This window comes from Miniopterus schreibersii (assembly GCF_964146895.1).
Source record: "Miniopterus schreibersii genome assembly, chromosome: 7".
NCBI classification, from domain to species: Eukaryota; Metazoa; Chordata; class Mammalia; order Chiroptera; family Miniopteridae; genus Miniopterus; species Miniopterus schreibersii.
In genome coordinates, this window is record NC_138108.1 from 21,613,455 (window position 1) to 21,635,557 (window position 22,103).

The window sequence follows — 22,103 nt, forward strand, 5'->3', positions numbered from 1 at the left end:
AACAAGCAAACAAGCCATGCAACAAAACCCTTCATTTTAGTCTTTTTTAGTGGGATTTGAGGAGGGATAGCACTACCTCATTGTCCACTCACCATTTCCTCATATCCTCAGTTTCTAGACCTGGAATGCTCATGGTGCAGTTCTCAGATTACCTTTCTATCTATAGCTACTCCTTTTATGATCTTATCCACTGACAACTCCTAAATCTCAGTATCCTATTTTATTTAAAACACACTCCTGCCCTCCCCCCTCACACCACCTCCATTTTCATCTCTCTAAAACAATGGTTCTCCACTGGGAGCTATTTTGTCCCCTAGGGGACATTCAGTGACATTTGGAGACATTTTTGTTTGTCAGTGATATAAGGGTGCTACTGGCATATAATGGGTAGACGCCAAGGATGCTGCTAAAATCCTACAGTGCACATGACAGCTCCCACAACAAAGAATTACCTGACCCAAAATAGTTCCAAGGTTGAGAAACCATGTTCTAAAATCAGGTGGCATCTATCACTCACTACCAGCAAAGTGGCAATTCTATGTTGTGTGAAGCCTTCTGTTGACAATTTCTGATCAAAATCAAGCAAATACCAACATTAAATCATCTTAGATTCAATGAAATACTACAGGATCTTTAGCCAGCGTGTCCCTTGAACTCCAGGCTCATACATCTTATCTCTAATCTATATTTATCTCTATTTGAGTCTAAAAGGTGGCTCAAATTTAACTAGTCTATAACTGAGGCTCTGATCTTTTCTCTCAAACTTACTCCTTCCACAGTCTTCTCCATCTCGTTCAGTGGCTATTTCATTCTTCCAGTTCATCAAGCAAAATCTTTGGTTTCTTATCTATTTCCATTTTTCTTTTTAGCCCCCTTTCAATCCAGCAGCAAGTTCTTTTGCCTTTACCTTGAAAAGTTGTCCAGAATTTGATCGTTTCTAACCACCTCCACTGCCACCAAGCCAACATCATTTTGATAGAGATTTTTACAAAAGCTTCCCACTGGTCTTCCTATGTTCACCTTCCCCTTAACAGTCTATCATCCCCACTGGTAGCCAGAGTAGTCCTGTTAAAGGTAAATAGCAAGTGGTGGGATTCAGGTTTCATGATGTAGAGTAAACATTAAGCACATAACTGTGATGCCAAAAATTTCCTTTACACATTTTAATTTGGTTGACATATACAAGTGTGTTGTACCTGATTTTATATTAATCACTTAATTTTAATCAAAGATACCAAAAAAAAAGGTAAATCAGATCTTTGCTTTATATTTGTCAGTATAAAACCAAAATCCCTACAGCAGTGTACAACGCCTTACCGGATCTGCTTCCCTGTTACTTCTGCCCGTTTTCCTTTTTTCTCTCCCTTCCGTACTCTGCCAGCCATAACTGCCTCCTAATTGTTCTTTGCCTGAAGTCAGAACCTACCTCAGAGCCTTTCACTTGTCCTCTGCTTGAACATCCTTCCCATGACAGACTTCTTCAATGATTTGCTCGGATTTTACTTTCTTTGATCACTCAGTTTTTTTGTTTTTTTAAATAAGTGTTTATTGATTTCAGGAAGAGGAAGGGAGAGGGAGACTAAGATAGAAACATCAATGATAAGAGAATCATTGATAGGCTGCCTCCTGCATGCCCCCCACTGGGGATGGAGCCCACAACCCAGGCATGTGCCCTGACTGGGAATAGAACCTCGATCTCCTGGATACTAGGTTGATGCTCAACCTCTGAGCCAGGGCAGCCGGGCTGATCACTCCGTTTTGAAATTGAACTCCTCTTCTTCTGCCTTGTGATTACTTTTTATCTCTCTTCTCTCCTTTATATTTCTCTTTTATTTTATCAACATTTAACATATATATTTTACTTTTTAAATTGTATTTGTCTGTCTTCTCCCACTTGAATATAAGCTCCATAATGAGAGGAGTTTAAAAAATTTATTATTCCTGATATGTTCTTAGCACCTAGAACATTATTTGGCTCATAAGAAACACTCAGATATTTGAATGAACAAATATGCATTCAATCCATTTTGTCTAAAAGTCTGCATGCTAAAATTATCAGCAATTATTTTCTTTCAAAATGGTAGATGGAGTGCCACAAGTGAAGTAACATGTGAAAACACTGAAGAGTGAAACTTGTCTTTTACAACTAGGTTCTTTAGAGGCAGTAATTATACCTAACTGTTTTAAGGAAAGCCAAGACAGAATAGTTATTTTCAGCTGAAGTTTAGTGACACAAATACCGGTCAGAAAAATCAGTTTGAAATTGGTTTTATTTCTCATCTTGGGGACGTGGGTAGTTAAACTGCCCATCTAAAAGTAAAATAATACTGTGGCTTATCTTTCTGCCTCTTTGGTCTCTGAAAGCCATCAGGGATAGGCACAGTACCATTTCACATCAGGAAGAGTATGTCTTTTCTCACTTTCTTGACTCTTGTTGAAATAATGTGCTTCCAGGCACTTCACATATGTTATCTCATTTAAGCCTCCCATTGTCCCTTTAGTAGGGGCATTATTCCAAAGAAGAGAGTAAGTAGGTCAAATAACTGAGAAATCTGTATTTGAATTTCAAAACTAAACATTTGCCTTCCGATTTTTATCAATATCTTAAAAATAAAGTGAAGCTGATTGTTAAAAATGATTATTTCCAGAATGTTAAAGAATGTTTAAGCATAAAAATAGTTTTCATGGATAAACATTAAAATTAATTAGAGAATAATTTCAGTCAGTATTCTTATGAAACCATCAGTAATATTCATTTGCTAATTTTTTGAAATTAGAGTTCATTGTACTTGAAATAAATTCTAATAAGGGCTCTTTAAATCTTAACCAATGTGAAACAAATGTTGCAGCTGGTTTTCTGTCATCTTTGTGGTATTTTTAATAACATTAACTGATTAAGACAATACTTCACAGTAAGACAGCAGTTTGCTAATTTAAATCGCAATCGCATGTTATAAATTTTATATAAAATAGGGTTTACTGAAAAGGTTAATGCTAAAATATACCTTTATATTTATTTTCTGATGGGATTTAAACTTTAGTAATTCCTCTAAATTTGGAATCACTAAAGGCAGAGAGTAACTAAATAACTTTCCCAAGGATCTGAACCCAGACATTCTGGTTATAGAGCTCATACTGCAATACCATGCTGCTTCATCAAGACAAGGCTAGGCTGGCCCTCGCTCAGATCCAGGCCTTAGAGACAGAAGTTGTATGGGTGGGAGAAAAAAAGGCAAAAAGAATTATGCGGTAACATCCCCATCTTGTGGTGGTGGTTAGTATATTCCTGAATATAGTTAAAATTTAACAACTATCTCTAATTTAAATGAATTGAGGCTTAAATAAAATTTAGATGAGAGCTGAATTCTAATTCTAATAGATTTCTCTTTCTAGCAAGTTTTGGAGATAAATGTTATTACTACTCCTATTTTACACATGAGGAAACAGGTTAAGTAATAAGCTCAGAGTCACACTGACAGTAAATAGCTGATCTGGGGCTTGAACTGAAGCACTCCATCCAGCCCCAGGTCTACATTCATAACCATCATGCTATGTTTTTGTTTGTTTGTTTGTTTGTTTAATATTTGTGAAAAGCTCATACATATCAATAAGAGGAATGTAAATATGCTTTATTGAAACACTAATGTGTGTTCACAAACCTCCACTTCTTTCTTCCAGTTGTAATCTAAGGTGTTAGCTATCGAAAGGAAGTGTTTCATTTTGTAACCACAACTTTGGTACAAGGCCATGTCTTGATTAAATGGTTTGGCTCCTACGTTCAGATCAATGCTTTTCTATATACAACCCCCTCCCCACCCCGCCCAAGGTTCTAGCTCATAAATGGTACTTAATTTGAACATGTTACAGATTCAGTTCAAAAAAGTAGTGATCCGTACTTACGTTGCAGAGATTTGTGGAGAGTTTTTAAGAGATTGATGGAGAATTTGATAGTTTTATAACAAATGGAAGTTATGGGACAGAGATTGTTTAGAGCAAAATTTATGTGAAGAATTGATCCTCAAATTTCATTTTTATTGTGTGTTTTGAGCACAGCTTTTAGATTTAAAGAGTGATAAAAAGTAGGTAAAAATTAGATTGGGGGAGATCATTGTTTTTGTAGGAAAGTAAATATTTTGTGGAAATGGACCCTAATTAACATTAAATAGTTTATATCATTCCCTAATTCCTTTCCATCTTTGTTAATGTAACAACATTTCATCTTTGTTTGCGTATGTCCTATTTTCTATTTTTTTTTTTGGTCACTTTGCATACATACATTCACTTTTGATAAGGATGTATTGAATTTTAATAACACTAATGTTCCATCATATAGTTTAACATGCTACTTAGGCAGTCATCTCTTTTGAACACTTTAGATTTAGATTTTAAAATAAATTAACCAGTAAGCATTTGGAAATATGTGAGCCTATGTGAGAATCTAGAGAGAATTGATTTTTAAAAACTTTTTATTTTGAAATAATGTCAAACTTACAAAAATGTGAAAGAATAGTACAAAGAACTCAGGAAACTCATTGCTCAGATTCACTAATTTTTCACATTTTGCCACATTTCCTTTGTTGTTGTTTTCATGTACATTTTTTCTCTGAACCATTTGAGAGTTCATTGCATTTATCATGTCCCTTAGCCCTTAATACATCAGTCCTTGTTTCCTAAGAGTGAGGATATTGGCAATATAGATTTGATAGGCCTCCCATTGATGTAGTGGTTGACACCGTGGTATAGAATATGTTAGATGAGAAAATGTGGAGGGAAGAAAGCAGGAAGTCTTGATCTGGCCAAGCATGTGACATGAAGACCAAAAATCAATAATCATTCATACATTCCATAAATAGTTGAGCGCCTAGGCACTACACTGGGCTGTAAGAGATAAAACTGTGAACATAATATACAGTGTCTTTATGAGGTTATAATTTATTGTATGAGGAGATGGGTGTCAATACAGACAACCAAACAAGCATTTTCAGTCAGTGTGGTGAGTACTATGATAGGAAAGACAGAAAACCTTGGTTAAAAGGTCATTGATGATCTTGAGAATGAATTACAGAATGCATTAAACTCAAAGGCTAAAGATGTGTGCCAGATGGTAGGGAATTGAGGGGTAGGTGGAGTTGGTACACGATGGCTAAGTTCAGGAAATTGGCAGTGAAAGGGAGAAAATAATAGTTTAAGAAGAGGAGGGTACCCAGGAGATTTGATTATTTTCCTGTCCTTCCTGCCACCAGTAAACTGGACTAGTTGAGTATCAGCCCCTGGGATTCGAGGGGGAATGAGTGAGATCTAGGGCATGATTAGCTTGGGGGAGGGGCGTATTTATTTATATAGAACTGGAGAGAGGATGAGAATATGGGTGTAGTTATAGGGTACATTTCAGCAATGAAGATCCCTACGATAGATGGATGTGATTTGCTTAGTAATGGAGGGAAGTGAGGTCATGTGAAGAGGTGGAAGGATGAAATTAGAAGCTTGAAGAACTTGGAAACTGCTTAGAACGAGCTTAGAGTGAGTGAGGAGGAGAGACGGAGTGCTGTGAAACAGCAGCCAAGGCCTAGTTGAGGTTTATAGCATGAATTGGTATGGATACAGTGTTTCTGCATAATTCTCCCATAGGGCTCTACTGTCCAGAAATAGAGTGAGGTTATCCTTAAATTATCAAAGGTTAGGATCATCTGGTTCTGACTTTTTTTATTTTTGCATAATATAATGAAAGGTGCATGCAACTTTGCATTACCATTTTGTTTCAACTATTCATTTCAGTGATCTTTTCTCTTCCTGCATGACAATGAGCACTGCCCTTTTCCACCTCCTTTACCTTTCATTTCTTCCTTCCTGCATTTTCACAGCATGCTATTTCTCTGAGATGTCCCAGCAAGCAGGCCAAGCATCATATTGACTTCACAGAAGAACAGGCTGAGCTCACACCTGTAAGTTCTGTAAACATGTCCATGGGACTGCTTAAATATCAATGAAGAGGAATGCATTCTTTATACCTTCTGATGATGAAACCTTGTCATATACCTCAATTTTTGAATTAAAAATTAAACCAAGCTCACTATAACCTGTTTGGCTCAGTGGTTAGAGCGTTAGCCCATGGACTGAAGGGTCTCGAGTTCGATTCCAGCCAAGGGCATGTACCTCGGTTGCATTCCTTTCTTTTTATTAATATACTAGTAATTAGTTATTAGTGCTGTCAAAAGGAATTTCAGATCTCTCCTGTCATTTACATACATATGACAGTGAAATCTGATACTGCCAGTTTTGGTATTGGCAAGTCTTACTTCGAGCTAGGTTTCCATTTCCATTGCTGAAATGATTTTCTAACATAACAAATAACTCTTGGTAAATTCTGAAGAAAAGAAAGTGCTGGCTTCCCTTGACTTATTTGACTATAACAAATAGCATTCCTGGAAGAGTCACTGAATATTAAAATTATACATAAATACTTTGTGTTTATAGGTAAGATGAAATTAGGTTCTAAGCTTAGATTTCTATAAGGAGGATTAGCCATCTGTATGATTTTCATATAAGGACATTAAAAATTTATATGTGGTGTGGGACTTTTGTTATCATGTGTAATTGTTCCATGCTTACAGAACATCTAGTATTTCTGACTTCCCTTCCAATAAATACCAATAACACCCCCCTCCTCTTCATTGTGGCAGCACTGAGGGCAGCACCATCCCCATTGAGAACCTCTGTATCTCTACTCTCTGCCTCTACTCCCCACCCCACCCCCAGCTGCCTCTTACTCACCCTCCAGGACTCTAAGCTTTTTCAGAAATACTTTACTGAGCACCTAATTTGGGGTTAGATATCCCATCTCCTACTTGTTCCCATACCACTTAACACAGTGTATTGTAGGTGTCAGTTCTCTCCCTATTAGACTCTAAACTTTGTGAGAGCAAGAAATGCCTGTCTTGGTCACCTTGCATCCTCCAGTGCCTGGCATGGTTACAGGCTCAAAGTTGAAACCTAAAATAGTTGAATAAATGAAAGGGGAAAATGGAAGAGAGTAAGAAAATGGGCTAATAAACCAGTGAAATGGATTAAGAATAAGCCACTGACTTTGTGTTGTTAGTGGTAAATGAAGGAAAACATAAAAAGGTCTCATTTAAATGAAGCTCTATGCATTTTTGTTACCAGTAACATATACCAGGACTGAAGGCTGATTGAGTGATGTGCCCAAACCAGTGTCTTTTACTTTTCTCAGTCCTCCAGTTGCACACCACTCTTCTTATCCCTCTTGCATCTGTCTCCAGTAACCATTCTCCTGCCACCCTGCACCCCCTTTCTAAGGAATTCTAGAGCAATGTAGGACTGGCACCAGTAGGGGAAGGTAGATAAGGCATTTATTGAAGGGAGGAATTTGTGGCTTCTGATTTCTAGATTTTTGAGGGGTGGGAGAGCAGGGAGTTCTGCTACAAATTCTTGAAACTTAGACAGAGGGAACATGGAGACCTGGCCTCCCTCCCTGCTAGTGATTAAGCAGTGAATAGCTATATATGACTGTCCCAAACTCAAAGTAATTTACAATCATGTCCACCTATTGCTTGTGGTCTCATTTTTTGGATGTGGCATATTTTGGAGTCACCAACTATAATAATTATCCCTTACAAGTTTAAGCTACTTAAACTTGTAAAATTTTTATTTATTTATTTTTATTACTTTTTAAATATATCTTTATTGATTTCAGGGAGCGGAATGGAGAGGGAGAGAGAGAGATAGAAACATCAATGATGAGAGAGTCCTCTTTGATTGGCTGCCTCCTGCACACCCCCAACTGGGGATTGAGCCCGCAACCCAGGCATGTGCCCTGACTGGGAATCCAACCTCGATCTCCTGGATCCTGGGTCGATGCTCAACCGCTGAGCCACACCCGGCTAGTCATAAACTTGTAAAATTTTTAAATGGCTAACTTCTACTTTAGAGTCTTCAAATAGTTAAATATTAGTCTTACTGATCAGAGTATAGATTTTTTTTTTTTTAAGTTTAAACTTGAATTTAAGATCTGGAATTATATTTACCAAATAATAATTTGTTTTAATAGGCTGAAGCAGATTTACTTCTTAAATTTGAAATACAATTATCTAAATATTGATATTCTACTCATTTTGGGAATCTTTTTCTGAGAAAGTATCCTTTATGAGTAAGATAAATAGAAGGTTTTCACTAAGTTATCTTCTATATGTTTTACATAATTGTATAAGAATACATTTTTTTCCCATTACATGTGAGTAGCAAAAAATGAGAGTAAGAGCAATAAAAAGTTATATTTGCTCTTTTTAATTGACATTCCCAATTTTCGCCTTTGTCTTTCCCAATTGTTAACCTCAAATTAAATTGAATTTTTAGAAATTTCTGCTTACCTAGTGTCTTTATGGATGAACCAACTTATCTTTATCTTCAGGAGAATTATACTATATAAGTAAATGATAACCTAGGGATAATTGTCTCTGTTCTTGTTGTCTGACCTTGTTAGTGCTAATCTTGATTAATATATCCAATATATTTTAACCTTAGGTTTCCTTCTTTGTTGTTTTTTATTTTTTTATTTTCAGGAGTGGGTGAAAGGGACAAGTGTGCTTATAAGGTTCATCTTGAATTAAAACAAAGCTAACTGGGGAACTATTTCTAATCTTGAAGTAGTGTATTTTATTATTTGTGACAAAGAACTTTATGAGAGTAGCTGCTGCTCTGGTATTTGTTTACATAAATTAAAAGAATTTGTTTCTCAAGAATAGCTTGATATACAGTTAGGTTTATAAAATATAACATTATAGAATGTTTTCTATAATTCCACTTAGCTGTGCCATGTATTGTTTTAAATGCTGGTTAGTAACTACACAGCATTAAAACTAATTTGGAATTATTTAGGGACAGGCAAGTATGAATTGCATATATATCAAAACAGCTGTAATGTATACTACATGAGTTTAAATACAGTTGCATAAACTTACCTTGCAACATGTTACTAAAAAGTTATTAAGGTGGAAAAGTGTAGTTAGTTTCTATGTTATTCACAATAATTTTAATGAAAATATCTTAATTGCTTGAGTTAATATAACCAATTTAAGATAACACTTCTTAATATTTTATTTATATTCATTTGCTATGCAAATTCTTTACTGTGTAACACAATCCTATTAGTATTCTAATCTAATGAATTAATAAAATTTTACTGAAAATAGGTGATATTTATTAGGCAGAATATTTATGGACATTTTTCCTCTTGGTGTGACTATCACTGAATTATCAGAAATACTTGCAGAAGTTTTAGAAATGATGTAGTCTTGTTCTCTTTTCATAAGAATATACTATTTAAAGCTGTATAGATCTTATGTAGGCTTTACATGAGGAAGGATATATTTGTCATTGGTTTTCAACACCTATTTGTATTTGTGCTGTGTGCACAGCACTCACAAACACTGTCCTGGAAAACACACTGGCTCTGCGATCTTTGCAGCGTATGGTCCATTTCCCACAGTGAAGGATCAGCAAGAGTTGGTTAGGACACAGCTACTGGCATCCATGGATCTTTGCGTGCCCCTCCTTTTCTTTTTTATCTTTTTCCTGCCCTTTTTAAAATTTTTCTTTTGGACATATTTCAGTGAGTTTAGGGAAAAGATAGGAAATTAATAATAGAGATCATTCTTGCTTTGTCTACTTTATATTTTAAACACATAAAACCTCCACTGACTTCTGTTGCCTTTTTTTTTCTCTCTCTCTCTTTCTGCACAAGCACTCCTATCTGGACAGGGAAACCTCCCTTCTTCTGAGAAACATTGCAGGAAAACCTTCTCATTTGCTGACCAAGGTGATACTTCTTCTTTCCACCTGTATGTAAATATTTATTGCCTTGTAGGTAGAATATAATTTCTGGTTTTGATTGTGCTCTCAGATTTCTCAGATTGTGCTTTCTTATTTCAGCACCTTTGTGAATAGAGGTATTTTTTCTTTTACTCAAGGTATAATTACTTACTGACTTTAATGACTCTCAAAATATTTAGAAAATATTTTCAGTAAGTTTTCACTAGTTTTAAACTTTTGTAAATAACAGTCTTCCCAAGTATGTTGTACTTTTCTAGCTTAACATTGTATTTCACTTTAAAGTCTAAAAATCATTGCTTTGATTTTAACTTTTACTACTAGTGGTTATCCATGCTGTGAGTTGTTTTTTAGCAGACTTTGTTTTCTAATTCTTGTTTATATTATCAGCACCTCACTTAATTAAAACCCTTGTTTATATAAAAAGAATCTTACTTTACATCAGCTTCCTCCAGTTGGAAGAGAATGTTGAGTTTTAATCTCTCAGTTCTTCACTTTCAGAATGGTTAGAATCGGTCCAGCTAGGCTTTCATTGGGCTGGTATTTTACATCAGTTTTAGATCTTTTAGCCATTGTCATCATTAATGAAGGGTAACAGAATAAGGAAGCTGACTGAATAGCTTTCTACCTCTTTTCAAATCATGTTTTTATTTCATTATCTTATTTAAATAATGTTAAATTCAAGAATGCCAGACTTGGCTTCTGAAGAACATACACAGTAATTATAGGTAATGTCTCTAAGTTGTTATTGTATCAGAGGGATATTTTTAAAGTTTATTTCTTTTTAACCTTATAAACTTGTAAAAGAAAATGATAAAGCTAAAATTAAAATCTCCATAAGCGATCAGAGAAGACCCAAGATTCAGCAGTGAAACTCTTTCTCTGCTTGAGTTTCTCTCTTTAAAGTAGATCTAGGAATGAGTTAGGAGCTTAAAGATCAGGGAATATAGAAGTCTAAGCAGGTAATAGACATGTACTTTATAACCATAGCAACGTTCTTTCCTTTTCCTCAGCTCTTCTCTGTTTACTGTCTCTCTACCTGGAATTTACACTCATAGATTCAACTAGCAACTCTGTTCTAGATCACATCTCTCTACCTGAGAGCAACAAATTTCCAGATTGCCATCAGGCATTTCCTGGAAGATTACCAGTACCAATCCTGCAGGTCTTTAGCTTCCTTAACCTGGGGGCTCACAATTTTATTCAGAATGCTGCCATTCTCCCAGTTGCCCAGGTTTGACCCCTCTATGATTCTTGGTGTCTTTCTTCTTTTCACTTATGACCTCAAAGTTCTGGTGAAGCTCACGGTGATCTTCAGGATTTACTGAGTTCACCCACCCACTTAATTCCCTTTGTCACCACCCTAAAACCAGCTCTTAATCTCTTACCAGAGCCACTACACTTGTCTCTTTATTCTTGACTGTCCTGTCCATTTTGTACACTGCTCACAGATTAAGTGCAACATTTAACCATTTCCATTGCTTATTTATTCAACAAATATTTGTTGAGTCATGTGCTGTGCTAGCTATAACATTGTATAAAATTGCCAGATATCCCCCACCGCCCCCAGGAGCTCACAGTCATGATAGATTCAAAAACTATCAACAAGCAAGCATGTAGGCAAATTCTAAATCACGTTAAGTGCTATGAAGGAAGGCTACATTCCCTTTACATGGTAAAATCAGAAAAGGCCCTTCTAAGGGGGTGACATATTTACTCTAAAGCTTGAAGGATAAAAAGCCATCTTGAGGGTAAAGGGAAGTGGTTCATGTGGATAGTCCCAGGGAGAACAGGAGTTGACATGTTTGAAAAGCTGAGATTATGACTGTTTCTGGAGCCACAATAGTTGAAAGAAGAAATGAGTGTCTTGATTTGGATTTGGAGAGCTAGGCAGGAACCAAGGCATTCAAGGCATGTTAAGGAGTTTAATTTTTCCCCCCCAAATGCAATGGGAAACTGTTGAAGAGAATAACTTCATTCAACAAATATTTACTATGTGCCATACAGCATTTACAACACAGTATGCCAGTGAATAAAACAGTTTCTACCGCAGGGAGAGTTGTTCTTTGCAAGTTTTGGATAAATGCAGTTGTTAACTTCTTATCTCCCTCTGCCCAAGAGATGGAGATGCCAACTGCAGCGTCAGAGCCATTCCTTACTCAGATCATATCTTCTCCCGTTACCCAAGTGGTGGTATTACTAGTGTATATAGTCAACATCCTGCTTACATACAATAATCAATTTGAGCAGGAATGTGATTCTGTAGCAGAGAGCCAAACATTTAGGGTGGAATGGGGAATGGAGTCAAGGATGAAGTGGCAGAGCTTCTAGATAATCTGAGCCACAGGGGCCTCTCAGTGTCAGTGCCCTCTGCACCAGAGCATCTGGCTGTTATGAAGCTAAAATGAGTTTGTACCTCTTGGATATCTCCTGTGTGGTAGTCTGGTTCTCCCTACCCAAAGAGCATGTGCCCGAGTTACTGACACAGCTCTGATCTGCTCTCTTCCAGACTAGGCCATTGTAATACCCAGTGGTTAGTACACAGTAGAATGAACACAGCAGCACTGTAGTTAGGCCAGGGCAGCAAAAAGAGTGAGTTTGTTTTGTTTTGTTTTGTTTTCAACAGTACAGTTGAAACTATACTACTGTTAATGAAATAACTATCCCACATGGAGTTCTGAGCCGGGAGCCTCTGCAAAAACAGTGCCAAACAGTTTCTTTGAGGAGTGGCATTAGTGCCAGCACAGGATTATTTTGCCATAAGTGAGAGCAGTGGGCAAAGGGCATTGCTGATCCAATGACCTTGATATCTCTGAATACCATTCTAAAGGCCTTCCCTACCTTCTGATCTGGTAATACGTATTTATCACTCTTATCCTGCTTTATTTTTTTTCATAAGACTTACCACTGACTGACTTATCACACATCTGTTCTCTTGTTTTGTCTCTCTCATTAAGTATAAGTTTAAAGAGAGCTGAAACTCTGTATCTCCTGCACTCAAACCCAAGCCAGCTCAGTCTCAACAAACATCTGTCAAATGAAGGATTGGTTCTTCAGTAACCATCAGGGTTTCAAGAACTGCTGTAATGTTGACCACCATTTTCTTTGCTTCAAATAAGTAAAAATGCTGTTATATAGATGAACATTTTTTATTTTTGACAAGCGGTTTTTATTTATTGCTGTCCCAAAAGTTTGTGTTATAACCCTCAGGACAAAAGGAACTGTCACATTGTAGTGGAAAGAGCAAGCAGTCACTTGGTAACTGCCTGTGTAATCTTAGAAAGATTAGTCTTTCTGGGCCTTAGTTAATCAGTACAATGGATATAATAATGATGATAATAATAATATTGGCCTTGCAGTCCTGAGAATGAAATTAGATACTAACGTGTAGCATGATAATTAGTGTGTGACAAGTTTCAAGGTGTTCGGTTAATGTTATTTCTCTTCTCATTGAGAGTTTATCAATTTCATGATTTGTTTCTTTTTCTTTTTAAAAAAATTTATTTTAGAGAGGAAAGGAGAGAGAGAGAAACATCAATTTGTGGACCCACTTATTTATGCACTCATTGGCTGATTCCTGTATTGTGCCCTTACCAGGGATCAAACCCTCAAACCTTGGCATATCGGGACAGTGCTCTTGACTGAGCTGCCTGGTTAGGGCAATTTCATGATTTCTTTAAGGGAAGTAAACTAGTTGTTACTATTACTATTTTGGCTCTAAGTAGTTTTGTAAATGGGGTATTAAACTGCTTATTGCTCCAAGTTTTCTTTGAATTCTTTTAATTTACATAACTTTTATTGTAATTTGTGAAATAAACTGAATCTCAAGGAAACCTAACTTCCCTTTAGCCCCTTAATATCAATCAGATTTGTTCTGAACTCACAAAGCCTTAATAATTTCTTAGTTGAAAGAATTCCCTAGCAGTCTCTTAGCAACTGTAACTCTTTCTGTAAGTATTCTGATTTTTACACTGAAGACAATGCTCTAACACTTTGTAGCCACAGCATTGGCTTTCATTTAATCATAAGATCTTCACCGAGTTTTTGTCCTTGATGTAAATTTGAGGAGGCTTGGCATTTGATGATTATTGATAGCCACACAAGAGTTTTTCAGGTAGAAAATAGGTTGTCTCTTGCTCTTGTAAGAGAAGGAGTAGGAGAGAAAGTTATTGTATGTGTGAGGTATCTTTTATGTATATTTAGGATAGTTAAGGGACAAACAGCGTTAAGAAAGGGATAGGCAAAAGATAAGGGGCAGAAGACTTAAGACCTGGGTTTGTTGGCTTTAACAGAGAGAACATGAGATGAATAAAGCTTTGTTCTTTGTTTTAAACTTGGGTTGCAGACATTAAACAGATTTGCATTGCCTTTATAAATCAACTCTTAGATGTCTTCCAAGTATATAATCTAAATTCATTAGCAAAGACTTATTGATCTTTTCCTATATTGCACAATACTCTCTAAGCTTATAATAGCCTCTTCCTTTCCTCGGTTGTTTTGGTTAAAAGATACAATTATGGCTTAAATAAAGTAGATAAAAACCAAACTTTCTGAGGAAAAATAAAATACTATGAATTTTGCAGTTTGGTATAAACATTTTATTTCTACTTTTGCTCCAAACTGAAAGTTAGAGGTGTCTTGATTAATTGTTTCTTCAGAAAGCTCCTAGCAAGGATATCCTTGTTAATAAACTGGAGAAGAAAGAACTAAAGGTCAAAATTAAGTACATAGCTCTTAAATTTGAATTGGATGCAGTTTTAACACAGACCAATTTATGTAAAGAGTAGTCTTTTAAGCAAATGGGAGAATAGCTGAATTTGGATGTTAAAATAGCCCCACCTCACTGTTTTACCTAAAAATTACTTCTTATTAACGACTAGGAAACCTCATTGGTTTAATGTATGTTAATTGGTTTTTTGTATCTCTTGTTTCTTTCCTTTCCTTTCCTTTTTTTTTTTTTTTTTAATGGATTTACTGGGGTCTTTTGTTTCTTTAAACCTTTCTTCCAGTGTGTCAGCTTTTTTCCTATTAGCCTGGTGAGCAGAAACTGATCTAGGATTTTAAGCTAATCTTACAATTGAATTACTTTTTATGTCATTTCTTCAAAAGATAGCCCTAATTGTGTTCTAAATAATATACTAAAGTGGGAGTTATGAAGATAAATTTTCATAATAAAATTTCTAACCAATATCAGATATAATATTTAAATTCTTATATTCCTTTTTTGAATAGACTTTGTATTTTAGAACAGTTATATGTTCACAGTAAAACTAAGAGGAAGGTAAAGAGATTTCTCATATACCACCTACCCCCACACATGCATAGCCTCCATCATCATCATCCCCCACCAGAGTGGAACATTTGTTAAAATTGATGAACCTATATTAATACATCATTATCACTCAGAGTCCATAGTTTACATTAGGGTTCACCCTTGGTGGTGTACATTTTACAAGTTTGGACAAATGTATAATGACATATATCCACCATTATAGTATCATACTGTTAGAATAATTTCCCACAAAAATTCTTTGTGCTCCACCTGTTCATCCCTCCCTCTCCCCGACCCCCAACAACCACTAATCTTTTTAGTTTATTCATAGTTTTGCCTTTTTCAGAATGTCATATAGTTGGAATCATATAATGTATAGCCTTTCCAGATTGGCTTCTTTCACTTAGTAATATGCCTTTAAGTTTCTTCCATGTCTTTTCATGTCTTGATAGCTCATTTCTTTTTAGCATTAAATAACATTTCGTTATCTGGATGCAGTACAGTTTATCCATTCACCTACTGAAGGATATCTGGGTTGCTTACAACTTTTGGCATTTTATAAATAAGGCTGCTATAAACATCTGTGTGTAGGTTTTGGGGTGGAAGTAAGTTTTCTGCTCATTTGAGTAGATATTGAGGATTGCTGGGTCACATCGTAAGAGCATGCCTAGTTTTATAAGAAACCACTAAACTGTCTTCTGAAGTGACTGTACCATTTTACATTCCCACCAGCAATGAATGAGAGTTCCTATTTGCCTACAACCCTCAGTAGCATTTGGTGTTTCCAGTATTGAAGTCTGGCCGTTCTCATAGGTGTGCAGTGGTAACTCATTGTTTTAATTTGCAGTTCCCTAATGACATATGATTTTGAGCATTTTTTTATAGTCTTATTTGCCATCTGTGTATCTTCTTTGGTGAATTGTCTGTTAAGGTGTTTTGCCCATTTTTAAAATGGGTTGTTCATTTTCTTGTTGGTTTTAAGAATTATTTCTATAGTTTAGATAGTAGTCCTTTATTAGATATGTCTGATAAATATTTTTTCCTAGTCTATAGCTTGTCTTCTCATTCTCTTGAATATGTTTTATCCTAAAAATGCTTTATGGCTTTGAGGACATTAATTTTTTTTAACTTCTGCATATTAATTATAAAAGAATTTGGCCTTGCAGAAGTTCATGTTTATGTCCAAATACACAAAGCATTGATTCTACATGCCCGTTTTTCCTCATCAGACTTTGAGATTTAAATTTACAGTAGTTTAGTTTTCTCATTTTATAACCTGTCTTAAAAAGAAAAAATATATAAGTTAAAATACACAGTCAACATAATTTATAATTATTTTATTGTTTATTTGCATAAAGGATGGATAGGATGGCCTAATCTTTTAATCAAATGAATATATCTATAATAGTGTAAGAATCAAGTCTTATCTTACTCCTCTCCATTGTTAAAATAAAGTTCTTTGTTCTCTGTCTAATTGGGTTTACAGATAGTATTTCCAGACCTCGGTTATTATGTTAATTCCCTGGCTCCTTTCATTGACGAGGATCAGATTTCTGACAAACAAGCCCACTGTCTTCCCTAACCACTGTTTTTCCCTCTGTTCCGCAGAGTAGTAAGTAAATACTAAGCTCCAAATGAGGGGAGACAGCCTAGAATGTGAGGTGGAAAGAGAAGCAGTTCAGAAACTGGAAAGCCAACAGAATTTAGAACAGTGAATAAATCTGTTAATGAATTGAGTTTTGGGAGGTTTTTTTGCCCTGAAAGTTTTAGGTTTTTAATGAAGAATATCACATGGATTGTGGTTTTTTAATCAGAATCCACAGCTGATAAAGTTTGGCTAATATAATTAGGCTTTTCTCTTGTTTTTTGTGATGTGTTTTTTTTCTTTTTAAGTTTTATATTAAATAAAGGAATCTACAAGCTGGCAGTTTATATTTTTCTTAGTTATTTTTCAGAGAAATCAAAGTTTAGAATTAGAAAGTAACCCTTTATAAGCAAAGGTTTACTTACATGACTTTTTTCAACTCGGGATTAATGCTACAGTGTACTATGGCCTATTGCTGGAAAGTGCAAGTAAGTACCTGTATTAGAGTACTATATGTTGTCTTAGGAAAAAATAGACAAATGGTTTAAGGGTAGTTGTAGTTCTTGATAATTTTATTACTACTTATCTACATTTTATAAAATAGAAGTTACTAGAAATTAAATATTTGGAAAATTATATTTGACTTTTAAAAAAAATTATCAATGAATTAATGGACACAAATTTGAGATTATTGACATGAGACATTGATTTTATTGTTTGGTTTTCCAAAGCAGAGTAAAACCTATAATATAACGCAGCCTCTTGTATTTGTATTGGTATATTAATAAGAATGTACATTTTTTATTAAGGAGTTATATATGGTTGCAAATAAATTGATACTGGGTTTTGTTTTGGTTTGGTTTGTGTGGTTTTTTTTGCTCTTTTTATGATGATGATACGTTGTCAGTGCAAGAGAACAGAACATTAGCATGCAAAAGATTGCCCATGCTTTAGAGGGGAAGTATAAGTTCAGAGCTGGGATTGTGCAGGTATAACAAATGGGCAGGCCCACAGATAACCTATATACACTCATGTTTCCCCCACGCCAGAATCCAAAATGCATCTGCTTCAGATGGACAGAATCAAACTCATTAATTTATTCCATCACAGATTTCTTTTTTTCTAGAATATGGAATCTAGTCTTATAAGAGATCTTCAAGTGTGCATCTTAAAAAAAAGTTTCTTTATGATATGTGAGCTCTCACTTTGTGAACAGGGTTATTTTTAAAGTATACTTTATATAAGTGTGTCAAGTTATATTCTTGCTGAAATTCAATGCTAGCAACATCCTGAAGGATAAAAAGACTTCTAAAAACTTCTCATTATTTTAGCATTAGTTTATCTGAAGTGCTTTTGTTCACAGGAAGAACAAGCAGCAAAACTGAAAGCTGAGAAGATCAGAGTTGCTCTAGAGAAAATTAAAGAGGCACAAGTGAAAAAGGTGATATTTGGGCTTTTTCCTGGTCTGGGATTTTTTTTTTTAATCAGTTTTACAGATTTATAAAGAATGGCCTTGTTTATATAATGTGTCTCTAAGAGGTTTTTTTCTTCCTAATATATTTTTCACATGTATTTTTGTGGATAAAATGCATTTTAAAAGATATAACTTCCTGGTTTTAAGTTATGTAATAGAGTAAAACGAAATAATCTTATAACCTTACCTTTTATAATTTTAAGGAGGCTTTAAATTTGTTTAGATAGGTTATTTGATACCTAATTTTAGAGCATTTTTAACATAATAGAGTTAAGTTTATTTTAATTTATATTTAATTAAGGGCATTACTGAGAAACATTATTCAATATTGGAGGAAGTTTCTAAAATGCCTGATTATTGGTTTATATTTAATTTTCTTTTTGCCTTTTATAGTTGGTTATTAGAGTCCACATGTCTGATGATAGTTCTAAAACAATGATGGTGGATGAGAGACAGACAGTGAGGCAAGTGCTGGATAACCTGATGGACAAATCCCACTGCGGTTACAGTTTAGACTGGTCACTGGTGGAAACCATCTCTGAGTTACAAATGGGTTAGTAATCTCATTGCTTCAATTACTTTTTAATTTCTATGTAATTCCAACAGTTTTCATGTTGATAAAAGCATCTCGAGACATATTTATTTATTTATTTTTCTATAATATAACCTTGCCTTTTTACATTATCTTTTTTTCTCCCAAGTATTTTGAACTTTCTTTGAATATGAGGTTTCTAGTTCAGTTTAGAGTTTCTTATAACTAGAACAAAGGTGTGTGTGTGTGTGTGTGTGTGTGTGTGTGTGTGTGTGCTTTTTAAGGTAATAAATACTATTTCCCTTCAAATAAGACCTGCATAGATCAACACATTTACTAAAGACGAGTTTATTTATTCACATTTGTATTGAAGTCTTTATATCTGCATTTGTCTTTCAGGGGACACATAAAAGCACAAATATCTTATTTTTAGCTAGGTATACTAAGTCTTAGTCTCCTAAGATTTGTAGTTTGATATGATGTTTTCTAATTTTAAACATCCTCATTTTTTATACCATCATTGATTCTTAAAATGTTTTCATTTTTGCCCTAGCTGGTTTGGCTCAGTGGCTAAAGTGTCAGCCCATGGACTGGAGGGTCCTGGGTTCGATTCCAGCCAAGGTCACGTATCTTGGTTGCAGACTTGATCCCTAACCCCAACCCAGCTGTGGCAAGTGTGAGAGGCAGCCAGTCAACGTGTCTCTCTTACATTGATGTTTTTCTCTCTCTCTCCCTCTCTCCCTTCCACTCTTTCTGAAAAGCAATGAGAAAAATATCCTCAGGTGAGGATTAAAAAAAAAGTTTTCTTTTTGTAATATTAGTTGTATGATCATAGAAACCTTGCAATAATTATCTTAGCATGTTTAGTTTAATCAGTAATTAATTTTTAACTTACTATTTTATTTAAAATATGTATTTGCATTTCTCTTACTACTTATATCTTTAAATATTCACGGCAATTTCCAGAGAAATAAAGACTTAGTTATTAACCCTTTCAGAAAATATATACACAATTCCCAAAACTAAACTATAAGTTATTAAAACTTCATTAACATGAATAAAAATGTATTCTCTCCATAATACTCATCTATAACTCTTCCTAATGAATTAGAAAATTTGTTTGAGTTCATAAGATGTAGTAGCATCATGATACACAGAAAATGTTTGGATGCTAGTTTTGGAATATTTTCATGGCTGTAGGTTAGACTCACATTTTTAATATTTTTGTATTGCTTTTTATGTAATTGACTCTGATGTCTTAAGTAACAGTTATTTAATCATATATGCACAGTGCTTCAACTGTAGTATGAGGTGAACTCATAGATACGGAGATCAGACTGGTTGGTTGCTGAAGGGGAGGGGGATTGAGGGGCTAGCTGAGAAAGGTGAAGGGTTTAAATACAAATTGGTAGTCACAGAATAGTCACGGAGATGTGAAGCACAGCATAGTGAATATACTCAATAATATTGTAATGTGACACAAGAAAATGGGAAAATATCCCATGTTCATGGATTGGAAGAACCACCATAGTTAAAATGGCCATATTACTCAAAGCAATATACAGATTTAATGCAATCCCCATCAACATAGCAATGTCATTTTTTTAAAGAAATAGAACGAGAAATCATCAGATTTGTATGGAACCACAAAAGACCCTGAATAGCCAAAGCAATCATGAAAAAAAGAACGAAGCTGGAGATACCACACTACCTGACTCCAAATTATACTATAGAGCTACAATAATCAAAACAGCATGGTATTGACAGACACACAGATCAGTGGAACAGAATAGAGAGCTCAGATATAAAACCATATGTATATGGGCAGATAATTTTTGACAAAGGAGCCAGAAACACACAACGGAGTAAAGAAAGTCTCTTCAATAAATGGTGCTGGGAAAACTGGAAAGCCACATGCAAAAGAGTGAAACTGGATTACAGTTTGTCCCCATGTACAAAAATGAACTCAAAATGGATCAAAGACTTAAATGTGAGACCTGAAACAACAAATTACATAGAAGAAAATGTAGGTACCAAACTTACGGACCTTGGTCGTAAAGAACATTTTATGAACTTGACCCCAAAGGCAAGGGAAGTAAAGGCAAAAATAAATGAATGGGAGTATATCAAACTAAAAAGCTGCTGCACAGCAAAAGAAACTGCCAACAAAACAGACAGCCAACTAGATAGATGCGAGATATTTGCAAACAGTACCCCTGACAAAGGTTTAGTTTCCGAAATATATAAAGAACTCATAAAACTCAACACCAAACAAACAAACAACCCAATAAAAAAGTGGGCAGAGGACCTGAACAGACACTTCTCCCAAGAACACATACAAACAGCCAGTAGATACATGAAAAGATGTTTGACGTCACTAGCAGTTAGGAAAATGCAAATCAAAACTACAATGATGAGACACCACCCTCACACTTGATAGAATGGCTATTATCAATTAGACAAGCAGTAACAACTATTAGAGAGGTTGTGGAGAAAAGGGAATCCTCATTCACTGCTGGCGGGAACGTAGACTGGCACAGCCACTATCGCGATTCCTCAAAAAATTAAGAATAGAGCTACCATACGACCCAGGAATCCCTCTCATGGGTATATACCCAAAAAACTTGAAAACCTGTATTTGCAAAGATATATGCACCCCTATGTTCACTGCAGCATTATTCATGGTGGCCAAGACATGGAAACAACCTAAGTGTCCTGTAATAGAGGACTGGATAAAGAAGCTGTGGTACATGTACACGATGGAATACTACTTGGCCATGAGAACAGATGAAGTACTGCCATTCGTAACAACATGAATGGACCTGGAGAATATTATGCTAAGTGAAATAAGTCAGTCCGAAAAAGCTAAGAACCATATGATTTCACTCATATGGGTTATAAAACTGAAACTGGTGGACACAAACAGCAGTGTGGTGGTTGCCAGAGGGGGCGGTGAAGAGGGTCTTAGTATATGGTGATGGGAGAAGATACGACTTTGGGTGGTGGGCACACAGAGCAATATACAGATCTTGTAATATAAGAAACCCACACTTGAAACCTCTATGTTCATATTCACCATTGTCACCCCAATAAGTTTAATAAAGTGTTTTAATAATAGTAATATTGTGATGAGTGTGTATGGAGCCAGGTGGGTTTTTGAAATATTGGGGGAATCACTTTGTAAAATAAAAATAATAGTGCATGTTAACTGTAATTGAAAAATAAAAATTTAAAAATATATATGTGGTCATTCAGTATTTGTTGAATGAATAAAAGAAAAGAAAACAAGACTACTAAGAGGTCAACATAAGATGGTGGAAACAAATTATGATAAATGTAAATTATTAATGACTATTAGAAAGGACAAATAAACAAAATGCAGCTGTTGCTGTTTACA

General features: G+C 35.2%; 1 protein-coding gene across 3 annotated transcripts in view; it reads left to right on the top strand.

The window, feature by feature from the left end:
• RAPH1 (Ras association (RalGDS/AF-6) and pleckstrin homology domains 1) overlaps positions 1-22,103 on the top strand; it is a 76,718-nt gene that overhangs the window by 32,961 nt on the left and 21,654 nt on the right. For 2 of the 3 annotated variants that reach the window (XM_081142518.1, XM_081142520.1), the window contains exons 5-8: positions 5,862-5,942; positions 9,758-9,832; positions 18,064-18,141; positions 18,568-18,727. In XM_081142518.1, coding sequence (XP_080998644.1) covers positions 5,862-5,942; positions 9,758-9,832; positions 18,064-18,141; positions 18,568-18,727 — 394 coding nt within the window. The remainder of the gene's footprint in view (positions 1-5,861; positions 5,943-9,757; positions 9,833-18,063; positions 18,142-18,567; positions 18,728-22,103) is intronic. The other variant, XM_081142519.1, reaches the window with a different exon arrangement.